Source organism: Lolium perenne, chromosome 5 (genome assembly GCF_019359855.2).
Source record: "Lolium perenne isolate Kyuss_39 chromosome 5, Kyuss_2.0, whole genome shotgun sequence".
NCBI classification, from domain to species: Eukaryota; Viridiplantae; Streptophyta; class Magnoliopsida; order Poales; family Poaceae; genus Lolium; species Lolium perenne.
Genome location: NC_067248.2, coordinates 267,898,961 through 267,919,794, shown reverse-complemented (window position 1 = coordinate 267,919,794; position 20,834 = coordinate 267,898,961). Strand labels below are relative to the sequence as shown.

Sequence of the window (20,834 nt, the reverse complement as noted above, 5' to 3'; positions counted from 1 at the left end):
GTCTCTATACGGGAATTGGTTTAAGTATAGAAATTGTATATTAGTATTATAGATGGACTATTTGGAAAATACACTATATAAGAAGGTCATGCTACCTAGCCTCAAACATACAAATTATGAGCACCACCACAAAAATAAACTTAGACGGATAGATCCTTGGGACATCAAAGAAAAGCGCTGCAAAATAGAAGGTTTTCTAGCAAATGATTGGACAGCCTAAGGGGACAAATTTTCTTTCACATTTTAAAATTGTAACTCGTCGCAGCTTCATCCATGCCTGCCTAAGGACACAAGTTTGTAAAGAATCAATTTCTTTCAGAACAGATTTCATAGTATATCAATTCGCTGGTCGCATTCAAAAAATAACATGTAGTTTATCACCAATCACACTGAAAGATGGTTTGCTGGACAGTAAATATACAAAAAAAAAATCATGTAATTTAATAAATAAAATTCTGTCACACATCTAACACAAACTGGGTGTTTGGTCTAGTGGTATGATTCTCGCTTCGGGTGCGAGAGGTCCCGAGTTCGATTCTCGGAACACCCCATTTTTCTGCCCTTTGTTTTTTTTTTTGCACTCTTGGGCCTGTCATCCTCGCCAAGCCCAGCAAAGCCCAATGGGAGCTCCAGCTCCACCATAGATAGAAGAGGCATGGCGGGAAGGGGTGGAGAGAAGCGCGCCATTTTTGCTACCTAGGGTTTGCCCTTCCCCCCTTCTCCGCCCCTCGCCTCACCACCTGCACCCCAGAGATCCATGGCGGGGGAGACCAAGGAGCAACAGGACGCCGCCCAGGGGTATGTCGCCGCCAAGCCTAAGCCTAAGCCTGCCGTTGCTGCGGATGCGCCGGCGGCGCCCATGACGGAGGCGGAGGTGGAGGAGCTCCCCAAGACCATCGTGCGGCGGCTGGTCAAGGACAAGCTCGCGCAGATCGCCGGCGCCGGCGCCGACGGCGAAGGAGGGGCGGAGGTCATCGTCAACAAGGACGCCATGGCCGCCTTCTCCGAGAGCGCCCGCATCTTCATCCACTACCTCTCCGCCACGTCTGTGCCTCCCCCAACTTCCGTTCCATTCCCCAGCATCCCCGTATTTCGCCCCAACTTTCGTTTTGATTTACGGGAATTCCATTTATTATTTGGTAATTTCGGGTGAGGAAATTGATGCTTCTGTGAAATGTTTTGGGGGAGAACTGAGCAAATTTCTGGGAGTTAGTTAATACTTGTTCAGGATCGGCATCACTGAGATAGTTTTGAGCTGATTGATGTGCTCTGTGGAGCCGCGTGACTGTAAACTCATAGTAGAATGCAGGATCAATACAGTATATTATTATCCAGCCGTAGCTGCAAATTCAGCATAAATCAGACTTCCCCTTGTGGCGCTCTTGGGTTAATAATACTACTAACATGGTAGTCATTTCATTTGCAGTGCCAACGATATGTGCAAGGACGCAAAGAGGCAGACAATCAATGCTGAGGATGTCTTCAAGGCGCTCGATGAGATCGACTTCCCAGAGTTCGTAGAGCCCCTCAGGACTTCCTTGGAAGGTCAGTGTTGCTGTCTCCTTTGTTCTGTTACAACCTGTTCTTCTTGTTCCTCAGCTGTGTACATCAAGTATATATTGTCCTTGGCTTTAGATTATTCAGAAAAAGACATTATCTTTTATATCGTTTCGAATGTGAGAGCATACATATTTGTTGGTAGCAACGATAGGATTTCTTTGGCTGTTCATATAATTATGAATGAGTGGTTCATGCTACCGTATTTAGATGCAACGGTGTTAAAAAGAACATTCAGGTTTATCTGATTGCCCTCAATCCTTTCTGCAGTCTCTGGTTTTATTTGGACTTATCTGTAGGAATAATTCAGTTTTCTCGGGTTTATTCATGTTTATCTGTCCATCTGTAGGAACAAATCAGTTTAGAAACAAATTTGTTCCAGCATCCTCTGGTTTTATTTGGACTTATCTACATTCCATCTGATGCAAGTCCTTTGCCCTGTTTCTGTTTCAGAGTTCAGAACCAAAAACGCTGCCCGGAAGCCAGCAACGGCCAAAAAGCAAACTGAGAAGAAAAGGAAATTGGATAATGAGCCAGCTCCTCAAGATGAGCAAAACGGTGCAGCTGATGAAGCCAACCCCAACGCCGATGAGGATTAGTATTCGACCTTGGTGATAGGCTGGATCTGAATTACTACATTAGTGTGTCTGCTTTCTTACCAGTATGCCCCTTGTGCTATGTATGGCCACGTCCCTACGTGCAAAACTGTTGTCTACTAGAGATCGTGATGTATAACTCATGTTTCTGTTCCAAACATTGTTGGTTATGCTAGCTCAAATGGTGAACCTTGTTCTTGTGCTATTTAAATTACCACCTCATGGGAAGCACCTTTTTGGGGTTCATGGTAGCACATGAATAATTTGATTGGAGTAGTGTTCTATGCAAAGTACACATCTTCTGATACTGAATGTATATTCTAACCTGTCAATGTGTGCTGTCACTCTGGAGAATGTCTATATAAATTGCCATTGAACTGTTGAAATCGAAGATATGGGCTTATGGTGATACAACACATAAACTAAAAACATAACTTAAACCACGTTCTATCTATAATCAGTCTGAAACATTGATGGACTGAATATGCTTCTCAGATTGATATACAACAGTTGCTTGGAACAAGGACTGAAAAGGCCAAAACAGGATCAAAATTCAGACCGAGCAGAGAGCATGAACTGAAAACAGCCTCAATAGTTCAGACCAAGCATGATATCATGATGTATAACTCGTATTTCGGTTTCAAACATCACCAGTTATGCCAGCTCAAATGATGTACTATTTAAATTACCAGCTCTGATAAACCACTGTTGTAGGGTAAATGGTACGCATGCAGAATTAGATTGAGAGCTACTGGTTCTCTATGCACAATCTTGGTGGAATAACTCACTGCACACATGTTGTTCTGATACTGAAAGTACACGCTAGCCTGTCAATGTGTAGCTTTACAAAGTACGAAAATCCTACATAGTATGATGCAGCAAATGAATTAAACCCATAACTTAAACCGAGATGTATCTATGATCGAAATGAAACTCGACTCTGCAGACTGAATATGCAATAAAAGTTCAGACCGAACAGAGAAGATGAGCTGAAAAAAGGCTCAAAGTTGAAAATTCAGACAGAGCGAGCGTCAGTTACTATTGAAACCTGCCAGGATAACCATGTATCCTCGGTCAAGTACAGATCTCAAACTCAACCACTAGCTACAAGAAAATTCATTTGATTGGATAACTATGGTTGATAATAGGCCAATAGTACATTAATAATTAGATTGGAAGCTGCTTGTTTTGCATGCATCATCTTAGTGGAATTTCTCATTGCACATGTTGTTCTTATACAGAAAGTACTTCCTAAGCTCCAATGTGTGCGGTCAGTGAAACAAAGAAAAATAACTTTTGCCATGAAAATGTTTGAAATCAAAGCAATGGATCCACCGAAAACATGAATGAATATCTGCCTATATAGAGAAAACTATATATCCTCTATCTTGTTCTGGTACTGGTAGTACTTGCTAGCTACTCTCCGTTCTTTTTTAGTATACATCTTAGACTAAAATTTTGTTCCATACTAGCATTTTAGCTTTGCAATCAAGAACAGCACATCCAAATTTAGAAAAATCTTCGACATCCTTTTCGGGACGGAGGGAGTACTACTTTTAACCAATCCAAACAACATTAAAATTAATGTCATCCAATAGAGAGAGTATGACTGCTTTGTTTTCTGTGTTGTTCTTGATTACCAAATTTAGACAAATCTCTGACATCCTTTTCGGGACAGAGGGAGTAGTATTAAATGACTTCCTAATTGGTTCTTAAAATTTGTAGAATGTAGACTAAAATAGAATGGAGGGAGTACATGCTAGTCTGCCAATATGCACCGTCATAAAGACCAAAAAATATACATAGTTTGCCATGGAACTATTTGAAATCAAAGATATGGACTATGATGCAGCACATATATCAACATCATAACTTAATTGAGGTATATATTTATGACCAGCCTAAAACTTGGCTTGATAGACTGAAAATGCAATATACCCTACAAGTTTGAGTGAGCTTTATAGATTACAATTTTCTCGGAACATGAACTGAAAACAGGACCTAAGTTCAGACAGAGCAGAGAACATGAAGTGAAAACAGACTGAAAGCTGAAAATTCAGACCAAGCAGGCGTTTGTGCCTCTGAAACCTGCCTATATAACATGAATCCTCAGTCAAGTTCAGATCCCAAATTCAACCACTAGCTACATAAGTTTTCAAATTCAACCACTAGCTACAAGTAAATTCTCAAATTCAAGCACTATCTACCAGTAAATGTGGAATTATGAAGGTATCATCCAGAGAAATAGTACTTGGTCATGGACCCAAAACGATCTGACCAGCCTAAAAAAACACTATAACACGTAAGGTAGTGAACTGCATTGTACTTCAGTCTGAACCCCATTTCCTAATAACTCTTTCTTTCGCAGACAACTCGGCACTTCCTTTGACAGGCATTGCAGCCAATTCGCTGCTGGCTATAGGAGTTGATTTTGGCCTAGAACCGGGCGCCGCCATGCCCCGAGAAACGCAATAAGCCGCAAAGGTGATTGCACGCCGTATCTGCCGCAGCACAAGCAGCAGCGGATTGACAGCAGCTGCCACCAGCACGTTGAAGTTCGCAATCAGGAAGAACTGCGATGCAAAATCAAGCAACAGTTAACACCACTACCATTCATGTTAAAGGAACTAGGCAAAGTAACACATTATAATTGTTCATTACCGCCGCGATAATGCCGAGGATCGTGAGAACAGTTTGCTTCGCCGCATCCCAGAAACCTCCGCTGCTAAACCACCTGAACCAACCGCCGCCACCGCCGCCTCCTCCTCCAGACCTTCCTCCGCCCCCACGGGCTGCAGGACAAGGACCACCACGCCGAGCTCTTTGCTGCCTTGTTTCGGTTTCCGTTCCACATAGCTCAAAACCTTCCATGCTGAGTCCCAAGGCACTCTCCTGCAAGGGATCATTCAATTGGTTATGCTGATACCCTTGTTGCTCTGTCAGGCGTCAAGGTTTAAACTTGTTACCGGCAATATAGTATCATCCTAATTTGTTGAGTTACAAGATCACTTGTGTCTGACATATTAGTTAGTAATTCCAAGATTTAAAAACCAGACAAGAACAAGATTTGGGCATCATTCAGCAGGCCCAGGCTTAACAAAGTAGTAACATTCATCGAACACATTGATCAGTTCTCCAAAAACATGAACGCAGCCGAATTCGAAGGAGAGCAATCGACATGTAAGGGACCCGGCAGCTCTGGCTCACGAAGTGATAAATCATCAGAAGGATTCTACGGACGCGCACCTGCTTCCAGCCTCCGCCGCCGGAGAAGAGGCAGTATGCGCGGCCGAGGGAGCCTAGACTCCTCCCGCGTCCAGAGAGAGCGCGGGACTGGCCGGCGGCGGAGGGCCTGAAGGCGCGGAGCCGAGGAGGCGGCAGCGGCGGCGCCGGCGGAGCTGCGAGCGACATGGCTAATCTAATCCGCCTTTGGGCCCACCAATGGCTGGCCGTTTGCAGCTGGCAAGTTACTGGACTCCACCTACCGTGGGCTGACCGTGGGCTGGCCCAAGGCCCTCATGGTGAGGTCAACTCCACTACCGACTCGATCGCCGGTCGTTTTTTATGCTCGAAAAGAGAAACGCACCGGCGATCGTCATAAGCGAACCTCCTGCGCAAACCATTGGTCTCGCTCGATCCATCTCACCACGAAGCAATATGAATATCGGGATGGAAGACATGGAAGCCGGCGGCGTCTGGTTAGAAGAGGATTTTGAGGGTCTCTGGGGTCCGTCGGTGGAGGAACCGCCGTCCACCCTCCCGGTCGATTTGCTCTGGGCGTGGCAAGTGTCGGAGGAGTTGAAGCGGGACCGCTGGATGCATGGTGGTCACCGGAGGATACCGAGGATCTCAAGGAGCTCTTATCCCCGATGTTCACCTTCCCGATCGATCTGCTCCGGGCATGGGAAGTGCCGGCGGAGTTGAAGGAGGACTTCTGCGCGGATATGTTGCTGATGCAGGCGTGGTGGTCACCGAAGGATGTCTAGGAGCTCTTCTCCGCCCCCAATCTGAACCACGAGCAACCTTCCTTTGCCCATTCTGTGGCCCAAGATCCTTATTTTATTTGGTTCCGCCGCAACCTTATTATTGTCGTTCCTCACTTGAGCATATCAACGACCCATGTGTGAATGATTTGGGTACTAGTTGTGCATGATTGCACTCATTGATAAAAATATTTTACATGTTACTATTTTTACGTAAAAACTTGATCAAACTTTACTTGATTCAACTTTTAAAAAGCATATTCAACGTATGCACTAAAACAACGCACTAACTTTCATACTAACATTTTTCGCATGAAGGATATGTGATACTAATTACCCCATAAGAGAAAAAACACTCCAAACTAATTTGGTGAGGAAAAAGAAAAGGAGGCAACACCATATTTTATTTAGAATACTATGCAAAAGAAACCAAAAAATGGTATACATAGTATCAAGGCCTCTCGAATGAGTAACTTGATCGTATTATTCGGAGAGAACTCAAACCCTTACATGTTTTGCATCATCTTTCTTAGATTTTCTTTTTTCTTATCCACGTGATGTTTTAGAGCTTGTGTTTATTCTCATGATAAACTCTAGCTCATAAAAAAACGGATATCGTTTGAAAAACTTATTGCATTTTCTACCTTGGTGTTTTTCTTCGTTCTTCGCGTTGAGAGGTTGCACTTATAAAAATCATAAACCCCCCCCCCCCTATTTTTATATTTCTAACAAAATAGGTTTCAGCTAAATTAGAGTTTCAAACTCTAAATATTGTGCTTCTGGCTTATGTTGTTTTTGTAGTCTCTCTGCTCTGGCCGGAATCTCCGGGGTGTAAGGCCGGAATCTCCGGACCTGACACTCCTAGAGATTTTCTTTCCCAGTTGCACATGGATCAGATGCTAGGCCGGAGGTAGGATGGAGATTTTTAAGGAGTCCCCGGACTGACCAGAATCTCCGGACCCTCGTGTTGAAGATATGCCCAAGAGGCAATAATAAAGAGGTTATTATTATATCTTTGTGTTTATGATAAATGTTTGCATCCCATGCTATAATTGTATCTTTGGTTTCAGAAATCCTAGTAAGGAAATATTCTCGGAATTGGACGAAATCAACGCCCAGGGTCCTATTTTCACACGAAGCTTCCAGAAGACCGGAGGAGATACGAAGTGGGGCCACGAGGTGGCGCCACACTAAGGCGGCGCGGCCAGGCTAGGGCCTGCGCCGCCCTGTTGTGTGGGTCCCTCGTGACTCCACCGACCTTGCCCTTCCGCCTACTTAAAGCCTCCGTCGCGAAAACCCTACCAAATTGGACGAAACCAGAGAAAACCTTCTAGAGCCGCCGCCATCGCGAAGCCAAGATTTGGGGGACAGAAGTCTCTGTTCCGGCACGCCGCCGGGACGGGGAAGTGCCCCCGGAAGGCTTCTCCATCAACACCACCGCCATCTTCATCAACGCTGCTGTCTCCCATGAGGAGGGAGTAGTTCTCCATCGAGGCTCGGGGCTGTACCGGTAGCTATGTGGTTCATATCTCTCCTATGTACTTCAATACAATAATCTCATGAGCTGCCTTACATGATTGAGATTCATATGATGATGCTTGTAATCTAGATGTCATTATGCTAGTCAAGTGGGTTTTACTTATGTGATCTCCGGAGACTCCTTGTCCCACGTGTGTAAAGGTGACAGTGTGTGCACCGTGTGGGTCTCTTAGGCTATATTTCACAGAATACTTATTCATTGTTATGAATGGCATAGTGAAGTGCTTATTTATATCCCTTTATGATTGCAATGTGTTTTGTATCACAATTTATCTGTGTGCTACTCTAGTGATGTTATTAAAGTAGTTTATTCCTCCTGCACGGTGTAATGGTGACAGTGTGTGCATCGTGTAGTACTTGGCGTAGGCTATGATTGTGATCTCTTGTAGATTATGAAGTTAACTATTGCTATGATGGTATTGATGTGATCTATGCCTCCTTTCGTAGTGTGAAGGTGACAGTGTGCATGCTATGTTAGTACTTTGTTTGGTTATGTTGATCTGTCATGCACTCTAAGGTTATTTAAATATGAACATTGAATATTGTGGAGCTTGTTAACTCCGGCATTGAGGGTTCGTGTAATCCTACACAGTTAGTGGTGTTCATCATCCAACAAGAGGGTGTAGAGTCTAGCATCTATCTATTTATTCTGTTATGTGATCAATGTTGAGAGTGTCCACTAGTGAAAGTATGATCCCTAGGCCTTGTTCCTAAATACTGCTATCGCTGCTTGTTTACTGTTTTACTGCTTGTTTACTTCCTGCAATATTACTACCATCAACTGCACGCCAGCAAGCACTTTTCTAGCGCCGTTAGTACTGCTCATACTTATTCATACCACCTGTATTTCACTATCTCTTCGCCGAACTAGTGCACCTATTAGGTGTGTTGGGGACACAAGAGACTTCTTGCTTTGTGGTTGCAGGGTTGCATGAGAGGGATATCTTTGACCTCTTCCTCCCTGAGTTCGATAAACCTTGGGTGATCCACTTAAGGGAAACTTGCTGCTGTTCTACAAACCTCTGCTCTTGGAGGCCCAACACTGTCTACAAGAATAGAAGCACCCGTAGACATCAAGCACTTTTCTGGCGCCGTTGCCGGGGAGGAAAGGTAAACGGCACACACACACCGGATCCCGGCAACGAAGCTATTTTCTGGCGCCGTTGCCGGGGAGGAAAGGTAAAAGGCACTCATACTCTGGTCCCAGGTAAAGTACTTTTCTGTTGCCGTTGTGTGTATGCTCGAAGCTATTTCCTTTAGATCCTGCAATTGCATCTTTTTGTTTCTTGTTTACACTAGTTAGGCATAATGGACAACAATGAGCTTCTTATTCTATTTCCTGATTTAAGACATGGATGGTTTGATGCGAAAATTAAAAAACCTATGGAACATATTAGTATGAACGCTTTGAACACCATTGTTTCTAATGATATGGAAAATTCTAAGCTTGGGGAAGCTGGCTTTGATGAGCATGATATTTTTAGTCCCCCAAGCATTGAGGAGAAAATTTACTTTGACGATACTTTGCCTCCTATTTATGATGATTATAATGATAATGGTCTTTTAGTGCCGCCTACTATGGAGAGTAATTTTTATGATGATAATACTATGCCTCCTACACTTGATGAGAATAATAATGATAGCTACTTTGTTGAATTTGCTCCCACTACAACTAATAAAATTGATTATGCTTATGTGGAGAGTAATGATACTTTTATGCATGAGAATAAGAATGCTTTATGTGATACTTATATTGTTGAGTTTGTTCATGATGCCTCTGAAAATTATTATGAGAGAGGAAAATATGGTTGTAGAAATTTTCATGTTACTAAAACACCTCTCTATGTGCTGAATTTTTTGAAGCTACACTTGTTCTATCTTCCTATGCTTGTTACTTTGCTCTTCATGAACTTGTTTATTTACAAGATTCCTTTTCATAGGAAGCATGTTAGACTTAAATTTGTTTTGAATTTGCCTCTTGATGCTCTCTTTTGCTTCAACTACTATTTTTTGCGAGTGCATCATTAAAACTGCTGAGCCCATCTTAATGGCTATAAAGAAAGCACTTCTTGGGAGATAACCCATGTGTTTATTTTACTACAGCAATTTTTGTTTTGTTGAGTCTTGGAAGTTATTTACTACTGTAGCAACCTCTCCTTATCATGTTTTTGTGCCAAGTAAAGTCTCTATGGTAAAGTTGATGCTAGATTTGGATTGCTGCGCAGAAACAGCATTGCTGTCTGTCACGAATTCGCGCAGAAGTCTCTGTAAAAAAATCAAAAAAATCTGCAAATTTACGTGTGTGATCCTCAGATATGTACGCAACTTTCATTAGTTTTGAGTTTTTCCGTTTGAGCAAGTTAAGTGCCCCTTCCAGGTTCGTGTTTACGGACTGTTCTATTTTTGACAGATTCTGCCTTTTATTTCGCATTGCCGCTTTTGTTAAGTTGAATGAGTTTCTTTGTTCCATTAACTTTCAGAAGTTTTGTGTAATGTCCAGAAGTGTTAAGAATGATTGTGTCACCTCTGAACATGTGAATTTTTGATTGTGCACTAACCCTCTAATGAGTTTGCTTAAAATTTGGTGTGAAGGAAGTTTTCAAGGGTCAAGAGAGGAGGATGATATACTACGATCAAGAAGAGTGAAAAGTCTAAGCTTGGGGATGCCCCGGTGGTTCATCCCTGCATATTTCAAGAAGACTCAAGCATCTAAGCTTGGGGATGCCCAAGGCATCCCCTTCTTCATCGACAACTTATCAGGTTTCTTTTCTTGAAACTATATTTTTATTCAGTCACATCTTATGTGCTTTGCTTGGAGCGTCTGTTTGTTTTTGTTTTTGTTTTTGTTTGAATAAAATGGATCCTAGCATTCATTGTGTGGGAGAGAGACACGCTCCGCTGTTGCATATGGACAAATATGTCCTTAGGCTTTACTCATAGTATTCATGGCGAAGGTTGAATCTTCTTCGTTAAATTGTTATATGGTTGGAATCAGGAAATGCTACTTGTAGTAATTCTAAAATGTCTTGAATAATTTGATACTTGGCAATTGTTGTGCTCATGTTTAAGCTCTTGCATCATATACTTTGCACCTATTAATGAAGAAATACATAGAGCTTGCTAAAATTTGGTTTGCATATTTGGTCTCTCTAAGGTCTAGATAATTTCTAGTAAAGAGTTTGAACAACAAGAAAGACGGTGTAGAGTCTTATAATGTTTACAATATGTCTTTTATGTAAGTTTTGCTGCACCGGTTCATCCTTGTGTTTGTTTCAAATAACTTTGCTAGCCTAAGCCTTGTATCGAGAGGGAATACTTCTCATGCATCCAAAATCCTTGAGCCAACCACTATGCCATTTGTGTCCACCATACCTACCTACTACATGGTATTTCTCCGCCATTCCAAAGTAAATTGCTTGAGTGCTACCTTTAAATTTCCATCATTCGCCTTTGCAATATATAGCTCATGGGACAAAATAGCCTTAAAAACTATTGTGGTATTGAATATGTACTTATGCACTTTATCTCTTATTAAGTTGCTTGTTGTGCGATAACCATGCTCCTGGGGACGCCATCAACTCTTTGTTGAATATCATGTGAGTTGCTATGCATGTTCGTCTTGTCTGAAGTAAGGGAGATTTACCACTCATTAAATGGTTAGAGCATGCATAATGTTAGAGAAGAACATTGGGCCGCTAACTAAAGCCATGAATCATGGTTGAAGTTTCAGTTTTGGACATATATCCTCAATCTCATATGAGAACATTAATTGTTGCTACATGCTTATGCATTAAAGAGGAGTCCATTATCTGTTGTCTATGTTGTCCCGGTATGGATGTCTAAGTTGAGAATAATCAAAAGCGAGAAATCCAAATGCGAGCTTTCTCCTTAGACCTTTGTACAGGCGGCATAGAGGTACCCCTTTGTGACACTTGGTTAAAACATGTGTATTGCGATGATAATCCTGATAATCCGAGCTAATTAGGACAAGGTGCGGGCACTACTAGTATACTATGCATGAAGCTTGCAACTTGTAAGATATAATTTACATGATACATATGCTTTATTACTACCGTTGACAAAATTGTTTCTTGTTTTCAAAACCAAAGCTCTAGCACAAATATAGAAATCGATGCTTTCCTCTTTGAAGGACCTTTCTTTTACTTTTATGTTGAGTCAGTTCACCTATCTCTCTCCACCTCAAGAAGCAAACACTTGTGTGAACTGTGCATTGATTCCTACATACTTGCATATTGCACTTGTTATAGTACTTTGCATTGACAACTATCCATGAGATATGCATGTTATAAGTTGAAAGCAACCGCTGAAACTTAATCTTCCTTTGTGTTGCTTCAATACCTTTACTTTGATTTATTGCTTTATGAGTTAACTCTTATGCAAGACTTATTGATGCTTGTCTTGAAAGTACTATTCATGAAAAGTCTTTGCTTTATGATTCATTTGTTTACTCATGTCATTACCATTGTTTTGATCGCTGCATTCATTACATATGCTTACAATAGTATGATCAAGGTTATGATGGCATGTCACTCCAGAAATTATCTTTGTTATCGTTTACCTGCTCGGGACGAGCAGGAACTAAGCTTGGGGATGCTGATACGTCTCCGACGTATCGATAATTTCTTATGTTCCATGCCACATTATTGATGATATCTACATGTTTTATGCATACTTTATGTCATATTTATGCGTTTTCCGGAACTAACCTATTGACGAGATGCCGAAGTGCCAGTTGCTGTTTTCTGCTGTTTTTGGTTTCAGAAATCCTAGTAAGGAAATATTCTCGGAATTGGACGAAATCAACGCCCAGGGTCCTATTTTCACACGAAGCTTCCAGAAGACCGGAGGAGATACGAAGTGGGGCCACGAGGTGGCGCCACACTAAGGCGGCGCGGCCATGCTAGGGCCCGCGCCGCCCTATTGTGTGGGTCCCTCGTGACTCCACCGACCTTGCCCTTCCGCCTACTTAAAGCCTCCGTCGCGAAAACCCTACCAAGTTGGACGAAACCAGAGAAAACCTTCCAGAGCCGCCGCCATCGCGAAGCCAAGATCTGGGGGACAGGAGTCTCTGTTCCGGCACGCCGCCGGGACGGGGAAGTGCCCCCGGAAGGCTTCTCCATCAACACCACCGCCATCTTCATCAACGCTGCTGTCTCCCATGAGGAGGGAGTAGTTCTCCATCGAGGCTCGAGGCTGTACCGGTAGCTATGTGGTTCATCTCTCTCCTATGTACTTCAATACAATAATCTCATGAGCTGCCTTACATGATTGAGATTCATATGATGATGCTTGTAATCTAGATGTCATTATGCTAGTCAAGTGGGTTTTACTTATGTGATCTCCGGAGACTCCTTGTCCCACGTGTGTAAAGGTGACAGTGTGTGCACCGTGTGGGTCTCTTAGGCTATATTTCACAGAATACTTATTCATTGTTATGAATGGCATAGTGAAGTGCTTATTTATATCCCTTTATGATTGCAATGTGTTTTGTATCACAATTTATCTGTGTGCTACTCTAGTGATGTTATTAAAGTAGTTTATTCCTCCTGCACGGTGTAATGGTGACAGTGTGTGCATCGTGTAGTACTTGGCGTAGGCTATGATTGTGATCTCTTGTAGATTATGAAGTTAACTATTGCTATGATGGTATTGATGTGATCTATGCCTCCTTTCGTAGTGTGAAGGTGACAGTGTGCATGCTATGTTAGTACTTTGTTTGGTTATGTTGATCTGTCATGCACTCTAAGGTTATTTAAATATGAACATTGAATATTGTGGAGCTTGTTAACTCCGGCATTGAGGGTTCATGTAATCCTACACAGTTAGTGGTGTTCATCATCCAACAAGAGGGTGTAGAGTCTAGCATCTATCTATTTATTCTGTTATGTGATCAATGTTGAGAGTGTCCACTAGTGAAAGTATGATCCCTAGGCCTTGTTCCTAAATACTGCTATCGCTGCTTGTTTACTGTTTTACTGCTTGTTTACTTCCTGCAATATTACTACCATCAACTGCACGCTAGCAAGCACTTTTCTGGCGCCGTTACTACTGCTCATACTTATTCATACCACCTGTATTTCACTATCTCTTCGCCGAACTAGTGCACCTATTAGGTGTGTTGGGGACACAAGAGACTTCTTGCTTTGTGGTTGCAGGGTTGCATGAGAGGGATATCTTTGACCTCTTCCTCCCTGAGTTCGATAAACCTTGGGTGATCCACTTAAGGGAAACTTGCTGCTGTTCTACAAACCTCTGCTCTTGGAGGCCCAACACTGTCTACAAGAATAGAAGCACCCGTAGACATCAGTGACCACTAATTCACTCTTGTTATAGTTGATCTTCAGACCCGACATATTCTCGTAACACATGAGGATGAACTTGAGGTTGGCGACTACCCTCGTCGTCGGTTCAATCAAGATCATCGTTTCATCCGCGTACTGCAAGTGAGAGACCCCCTGGGATCAGGTGAGGCACCACCCCCGTTAAATGCCCCGCCTCCTTGGCCCTATCAATGATCGCCGCCAGGGAGTCAACAAGAAAATCAAACATAATTGGCGAGAGCGGGTCCCCCTGTCTGATCCCTCGAGCATTCCTGAAATAAGGACCCACCTCCCCGTTCACGTTAACCGACGTCTGTCCCCCAGACAGCAGCTGCATTAAACGATGGGTCAAACTGGCCGAGAATCCCTTTCTCAGGAGGACCTCCCTCAGAAAATCCCAATCCACTCTAGCATACGCCTTCTCGAAATCTAGCTTGAGTAGTAAGCCCCCTAGCTCCTTCACCTTCAATTCATGGGCGATCTCATGGAGTGCAAGAATCCCTTCATGCAAGCTACTTCCCTTGATAAACGTTGTCTGACTGCGGTCAATGGTTCTGTGGGCAACCGGGGCAAGACGTATCGCGTAGGCCTTCTCAATGAACTTAAAGATAATGTTGATCAGTGCAATAGGTCTAAACTGCTTAATCTGATCCGCGCCTTTGACCTTAGGGATAAGCGAAAGGATGACGTAGTTGAGACGAGCAATATCCACCCTCCCTAAGGCAAAGTCGTTCAGAATACTCAACACCGTACCCTTCAAGGTTCCCCAAAACCTTTTGAAGAAAGTCATCGGAAACCCATCTGGCCCAGGCTCCGAATCGGGTTTCATGCTATCAAGCACCTCATCAAGCTCCTCCGTGGTGAAAGTAAGGCAGAGGGCATCATTCTCATCCTCGGAGATTCTCTTCACCACCGGCAAAAGCTCCGGGTGGAGAGCGAACATTCGGGTCTCCCCCTGAGAACCCATGAGGTTGCCATACAAGTTATAAACATGTTCCAAGACAAGATTCAGCCCCGACACCTCCCCGGTTACAGTAATCAGGTGCGGAATCATGCATATCCATCACTGCCCATTGGCAATCGCATGGAAGTAAGAAGTACATGCATCCCCTTGCAGGGTCCATTGCAGCCGACTCCTCTGCCGCCAGTACTCTTCTTCAATGCTGTCCAATTCAACGATCAGGTCTTCCAGGTGGTATCGTAGTGCCCAGCCCCGGCGAGTCTGCTAGGGCATCAAGTTATTTGACCTGATGGAGAAGCGCCTCCTTGGCCTCTCGCTTCCGCTTTCTCAGATTCGCTTCCCATCCTCTAAGGAATTGTCGGAGGACACGCGAAATACACTTCCACAGATCAATGCTACTCCGGTGAGGCCCCTTCTCCCGGATGCACTCCGAAATCTTATTGGACACAAGATCCAGGAAGCCCGGCGCCCCTAGCCACTAGGTTTGAAAGAATACCCTGGGCTTCACCGTGATCCCTTTCTCCCCGTTGTCCAAGATCAAAGGTTATGATTCAACCCAATCAGTGTGACCGCCGTAGTGGAACAAAGCGGGAAGAGCTGCTCCCACGAGGGCGTCACGAACACCCTGTCCAGCACTGAATGAATCAGAGCCCGCTGCCTGTTCGTCCAGGTAAACCGAGCCCCTGCTTGGTTAAGCTCCCTAAGAGATAGCGAGGCAATAGCGTCGTTGAACCGGCGCACCCTAGGCCAATTGACATTATCGTTGCTCTTATCCTCACTCCTTCTGATTAGGTTAAAATCACCCCCGATGACCATCGGAGTGGTGCACGCCCCTACCTCGCGCACCAGCTCATCAAGGAACTTCCCAGTCCTTGAGTGGTCGGCTGGACCGTAAACCAACATAAAACGCCATTTGAGTGTAATGTACCACTGCCAAATCTCCGCAGAGATGAAGAACTCCCCTTTCTTCCACGACCCTACCTCGACGCACTCATCCCTGAAACCTAGGAGCATCCCCAGAGTGCCCATTAGTCGGCAGCCAATCCCAAGCAAATTGTCCACCGCACTCCAAGCTCCTAAGCTCTAGAGCAGAGAACTCTTGCCTCACCGTCTCCTGTTGGCCAATAATGTTGACCCTCTCCATAGACATATAATCACGAAGTTGAGTCCGACACCCTTGCCGTCCAAAACCCCAGATGTTGTAGATCAGTCCCTTCATTCTGCTCTGCCTTTTTTGAACTGGCTCCTTCTTGGAGCAAGCTTGGCTTTCATGGTACCTGTGTGGGAGAATCCCGCCCTCCCCCTGCCCCGCCCCTGCAGGGAGCCTTCCTGGACACAAACCTCCACCAGTGTCTCATCGCCCGGGATCTTTCCTCATTCCGGAAACAAAGTGCCCGTACCCTCTGCATCCCTTGCCTGCGAGGTAGAGCCTGCCACCACCGCCTCCCGAGCGGTGGCCACGTCCGCCACCTGCGCCTATCAGCGGGTGTCTTCCGCCTCTGCTAGCGCAGCCTGCGCCATCTCCTTCGCCCGGATGAGCGAAAGCGCTTCCTCCTTCATCCCTACCCTGGGGTTAAACATGATACAAATATCCCTAGCCACGTCCACCAGGTGGGAATCGGAGAAGGAATCAAGGAGAGTGAAGTCGTTACCTTGTGCCTTGCTCTTGTCGGTGCGGCCCTCAAGGATCTTCTCCTGCGCTCTCCTCTACGCCTTCTCCATGATCGGTATGGCAGCAATAGCTCCTTTGCCTCGGGCACTCTTGCGGGTTGCCGTCGTCGTCAGCACCTTCTTCTTCTGCGGGTAGGGGACCGTCGGCGTGCACTTGGCTTGCGGGATGGGAGCCGCCAAGCCGATCGCCGACCTCAGGTCCGGGTGCGACCCCTCCAGATTGTCCTCGCACCCCTCCGAAAACACCTCCTCCACCGCACCCAGAACCTGCTCCTCCGACACCACCTCCTTCTCCCCCAGCCGCTGCAGCTTGGCCGGTGGCTCCACGGCCTGGCTATCGGCCACCCATGATGGCATAGGGCCAGCCACCTGTGACCCTGTCTCCGTAGTGAACGAGTCCTCCACCGTCACTTCCTTCTCCCGAGTTCCCATATCAGTGGAGGACATTAGGCCCGAGGCGTTCGCAATCGACCCCAATTACAAAGCAGCTACCTCGAAACCCAGGTTGGAACCATAATGGTCAAAAGTGGCAGGCATGCAAGGTCCCTCCCAGATCCGCCCCATGATCGGTGCGCTTCACGATCCCATCGCTTGCTTCCTAGACGACTTCTCACCCGCGACCATCGTCGTCCCCGCGTTTCCTTTCTCTTGCACTTCCTATTGGTCAGGCTTCTTCCTCCTCCCATGCTTGTTCCATTCGTTGTCCGTTGAACCATCGTCCGAGTAGTCCTCCTCATTGTCGCTATCCGGCCTTGGTGGAGGTGGAGGGGGTGCTCCCGACCTCGAACTCGACCCACCCCATGGGCCGCGCTCCGCATGCACACCGATCGTGAACCCCTCCCCGTTCACAAACACTTGCACCGAGCCCTTGATACGCTCCGGGTATCGGCATTGGAATCGAACCCTCACTGACTCCGTCTCCCATTTTAGCAAAGAGAGCTCATCCACGTCGATGGCCCGGCCGACCATGGAGAAAGCCGCCATGAGCCGCTCCTTCTCGAGAAAATCCTCTGGAACCCCCGTGAGTTGCACCCACGCCGAAGGAAGCATGAGGTATGGCTTAGGCGCGCAAAACACCTCACGAATCTCAGTCTCGATCTTGCACAAAGGCAGGAAAAACTTGCCGCTGCCCGTGCTGAGCCGTAACGTCTGCCTGGTCGGGAAAACCACTGAGAACTCTGTCTCCAACACCCTCTTGGCTTGCCAATCCCATAGCTCATCCACGAGATGTTTCAGTTCATCGGACAGTTGCACCTCTGACAGTGGAACCATGTTGAACTTGATGACAATAGCGAAAACCACTCCCTTTCGCTGACCAGACTTGAACGGTTCCACGTAAATGTTGAAGAAACCACCCCCGGTGGTCGCTTGACCCATGGTCTGCAGCTTGAGCGACCTTCCCCTGGTCGGGCAGCTAGCAGAGGAGTGGCCCTCTCTGCTGCAAAGGACACAAAGCGGCTCGAAGGTACACGTGGATTGGAAGTGGCCGCCCCTGCCACAATTGAAGCCCTCCCCACCGGCCGGAGCCCCTGCTCGCTGCATGGTGGACTTGGTCTCACCCCTCGGTTGCGACGCGCCTGCCGTCACCGGCTTCTTGCCCCTGGCCTGCTGCCTCTGCCGCTGCCCACCCGGTCTCCCTGACCGGCGCCGACAGCCCTCGAGCCCTGCCCCGCTCCCACTTCCGTCCCCTTGAAGCAGTCCCTCTGTTCCTCCTACCATCTTTGCTGCTCGCGCCACCACGACAGCGGCGAGCTCCACTCGTCCCGGCCCCGCGACGCCCCACGCGGCATAGGCTCATCAGCATAGCGGTAACCACCTCCAGCACCCTCCCGCCTGTTGCCTCCGCCCACACGTCCTCCACCATCCCGGCCACGCTCCTCCTGCCTCCTCCCGAAACCGTCCCCGCGTCGGCGCCCTCCGTGGCGAAGCGACGCTTCCGCCCGTCGGCCCGCCATCACCACCGCAACGAAGGAGCGGTCGAGCGGCAGCGGCGATCGCAAGGGGCGAAGGAGACGGTGTGGCGGCGCAACGGGATCCGATAGGCGTTGACGCACCTTGCTTCTCCTGGCTAGAAACCCTAACGCTAGATTGGTACAGCCCACAGGGAGCCACATCCACTTGTAGCGGAGACAACGAGGAGGGCCGCACGGCTCGACCACCACCCCAGGCAACTCGGGCCGCCTGCCAGGCCCAGCCTGCACCTCCTGCGAATTGGGCTCGCCAGCAGACACTCCCTGGATGACCCCAAGCGACCCAGGAGACACCGGCCCAAGCACTCCAGGTCCAGGCCCAACAACCCCAGGTGTCGCGTCTCCCACCTGGGAGGTAACCCTATCCCGCGGCGCGGTCGTCATCTCCGCCGTTGCGGCAGCCACCACCACCGGCCACCCAGGGCTCCCCACCCCAGGCAGGGCCCTGCGCCTGCGGCCGCCGCCTCCGCCGCAGGTACTATTCACTTTATATTCGTCCTAATTTTATCTTTTTTGTCCTAGGGTCCATGGGAATCATTTCGTGTCCAAACATTTTTTTACGAGTACAAACTTGATCATCTTTGGTTTACAGGAAGATTCAATTTTTTTTACCTTTTCAAATTATTACTAAAACTTTTTTGGTCTATGGGGGTTGCGTTGCACCTGAGAGCCACAAATCCGCTTTATGGGTTAGTTATTATAATAAGCTGGGATTGAATTAACAGAAAGTAAGAATCAAGCTATAAAGTTTGGTTTAGAACTGACTAACCAACTCTCTCGTTTTCTCCCAAGGAAACTATGCATACAGGCACCCAGGCATGTGTATGGTGACATAATCGTAGTTCTGCAAAGAAAAAGTCCTCCTTTGAGTTCTCCAGAGTGCTTTTTGCCGTGAAATTCACGTGCTGGTAGGAGCCATCGTATCTAATCACGCAGCTGATGATGGGTTTGATGAGCTGATACTTGATCTATCATTTTTGAAAAGTAAGGAAATTATAGTTAGGAAATATATAAGACTGAGTAAGGTGGAAAATAAAAAATGCAGGAAAATAAGATACGGAGTACCACCACCGATTATAAATACAGTATAAAAATAACAATAGTAGCTAATCGTGCATCTACCGAATAGAGCACAGAGGAGATGTGTCCACCCATTTTAATTTTATGTGACATATTACTCCAACTAAGTGGGAACTGGCAAAAGATGACATGGTACTGTATATCTTTAATAGGAGAGCAAGATAGGCACATAGAGTAATAGAGTGACCTTGAATACACTTGAGCCCTTTCAAAGAAAAAAAGAGAGTGCACTTGAACATTTAATAAACCATCACATATTCACATTAGACAAAAAATAAAACTCCAGTGCATATATACACAGATTGGAAACGGAGATGGTTAGAAATTTCACCTCGTGGTTGTCTTGGCTGTTGTAGTGCTCCAACGCGACGTTTGCATACCCGGGGCAATTTCGCAGGTAGGGTGTGAACTGTGAACCCTCCATCCCCGCAGCTGTAGTCTTCTGGATCGAAGGATGGCGAGGCCGGCTCCGGGGTAGGCGGGCACTCTCCGTCGCTGTCGCTTTCATACTCGTAATAATACCTGAATTTGATCATCAAAAGGGTTTATATATTGCGACGAAAACGAAGGAGAGAATGAATTCAGCAGACCGATACGAAGGAAGAACTTTGGGCTTACGATTCATCCTCACTGGGATCAGGAAGCGGGGATGAAGCAGGGGAATTCGTCAGGTCGTCAAGATCCTCGTGCTGGGGTGCAGGGCTGATGCTAGGGGGCGTTGATGGCGTAGCACTGCCATGAGCAGATGCTGCTGGAGTTTTTGCAGGCCTCGAGGGACGAGCAGGATATGGAGGCTCTGGATTAGCACGGGTACCTGCACAGTACAGCACCCGAGACATCCTTTGATTAATTTCCTTCACGAGGAAGAGACGCTAGTATCAGGCAAAGCACGCAGCAATTTGGCTCGTATCAATCAATTCTAGGGTTTGTACGTATAGTACTCCAATAGAGTCAAGACGTCCCTCCTACTACTTTGAGAATCCAAACTGACCTCGGAATTCTTCTCCTTTTTTGGTCCCAAATAGGTTTCAGCATCACCATTAAGGACATGGCATACGTATTTACCCCTATTGTTCTGTGCGTCTCCACCAATGGTTGGGACGCCAGGCCATCCCTAGATTTTGAGGACATTTTTT

At 46.2% G+C, this 20,834-nt stretch overlaps 2 protein-coding genes and 1 non-coding gene across 3 annotated transcripts; 2 read left to right on the top strand and 1 right to left on the bottom strand.

The window, feature by feature from the left end:
- The first annotated feature begins 478 nt into the window (after nt 1-478).
- Nucleotides 479-550, top strand: TRNAP-CGG (transfer RNA proline (anticodon CGG)). Its single transcript has one exon. It is a non-coding gene; the product is annotated as a tRNA-Pro (tRNA).
- A 124-nt stretch (nt 551-674) lies between these two features.
- LOC127303066 (DNA polymerase II subunit B4) lies at nt 675-2,364 on the top strand. The gene is made up of 3 exons (XM_051333844.2): nt 675-1,044; nt 1,427-1,545; nt 2,011-2,364. The coding sequence occupies exons 1-3, from the start codon at nt 758-760 to the stop codon at nt 2,154-2,156; spliced, it is 552 nt and encodes a 183-aa protein (XP_051189804.1). The 5' UTR covers nt 675-757; the 3' UTR covers nt 2,157-2,364.
- Nucleotides 2,365-4,184: 1,820 nt separating this feature from the next.
- Nucleotides 4,185-5,618, bottom strand: LOC127303065 (uncharacterized). Its single transcript, XM_051333843.2, has 3 exons — nt 5,400-5,618; nt 4,815-5,045; nt 4,185-4,726 (listed from the first exon to the last, which is right to left on the bottom strand). Exons 1-3 carry the CDS (start codon nt 5,562-5,564, stop codon nt 4,481-4,483), a joined length of 642 nt encoding a protein of 213 aa, XP_051189803.1. The 5' UTR covers nt 5,565-5,618; the 3' UTR covers nt 4,185-4,480.
- Between the last annotated feature and the right edge of the window lie 15,216 nt (nt 5,619-20,834).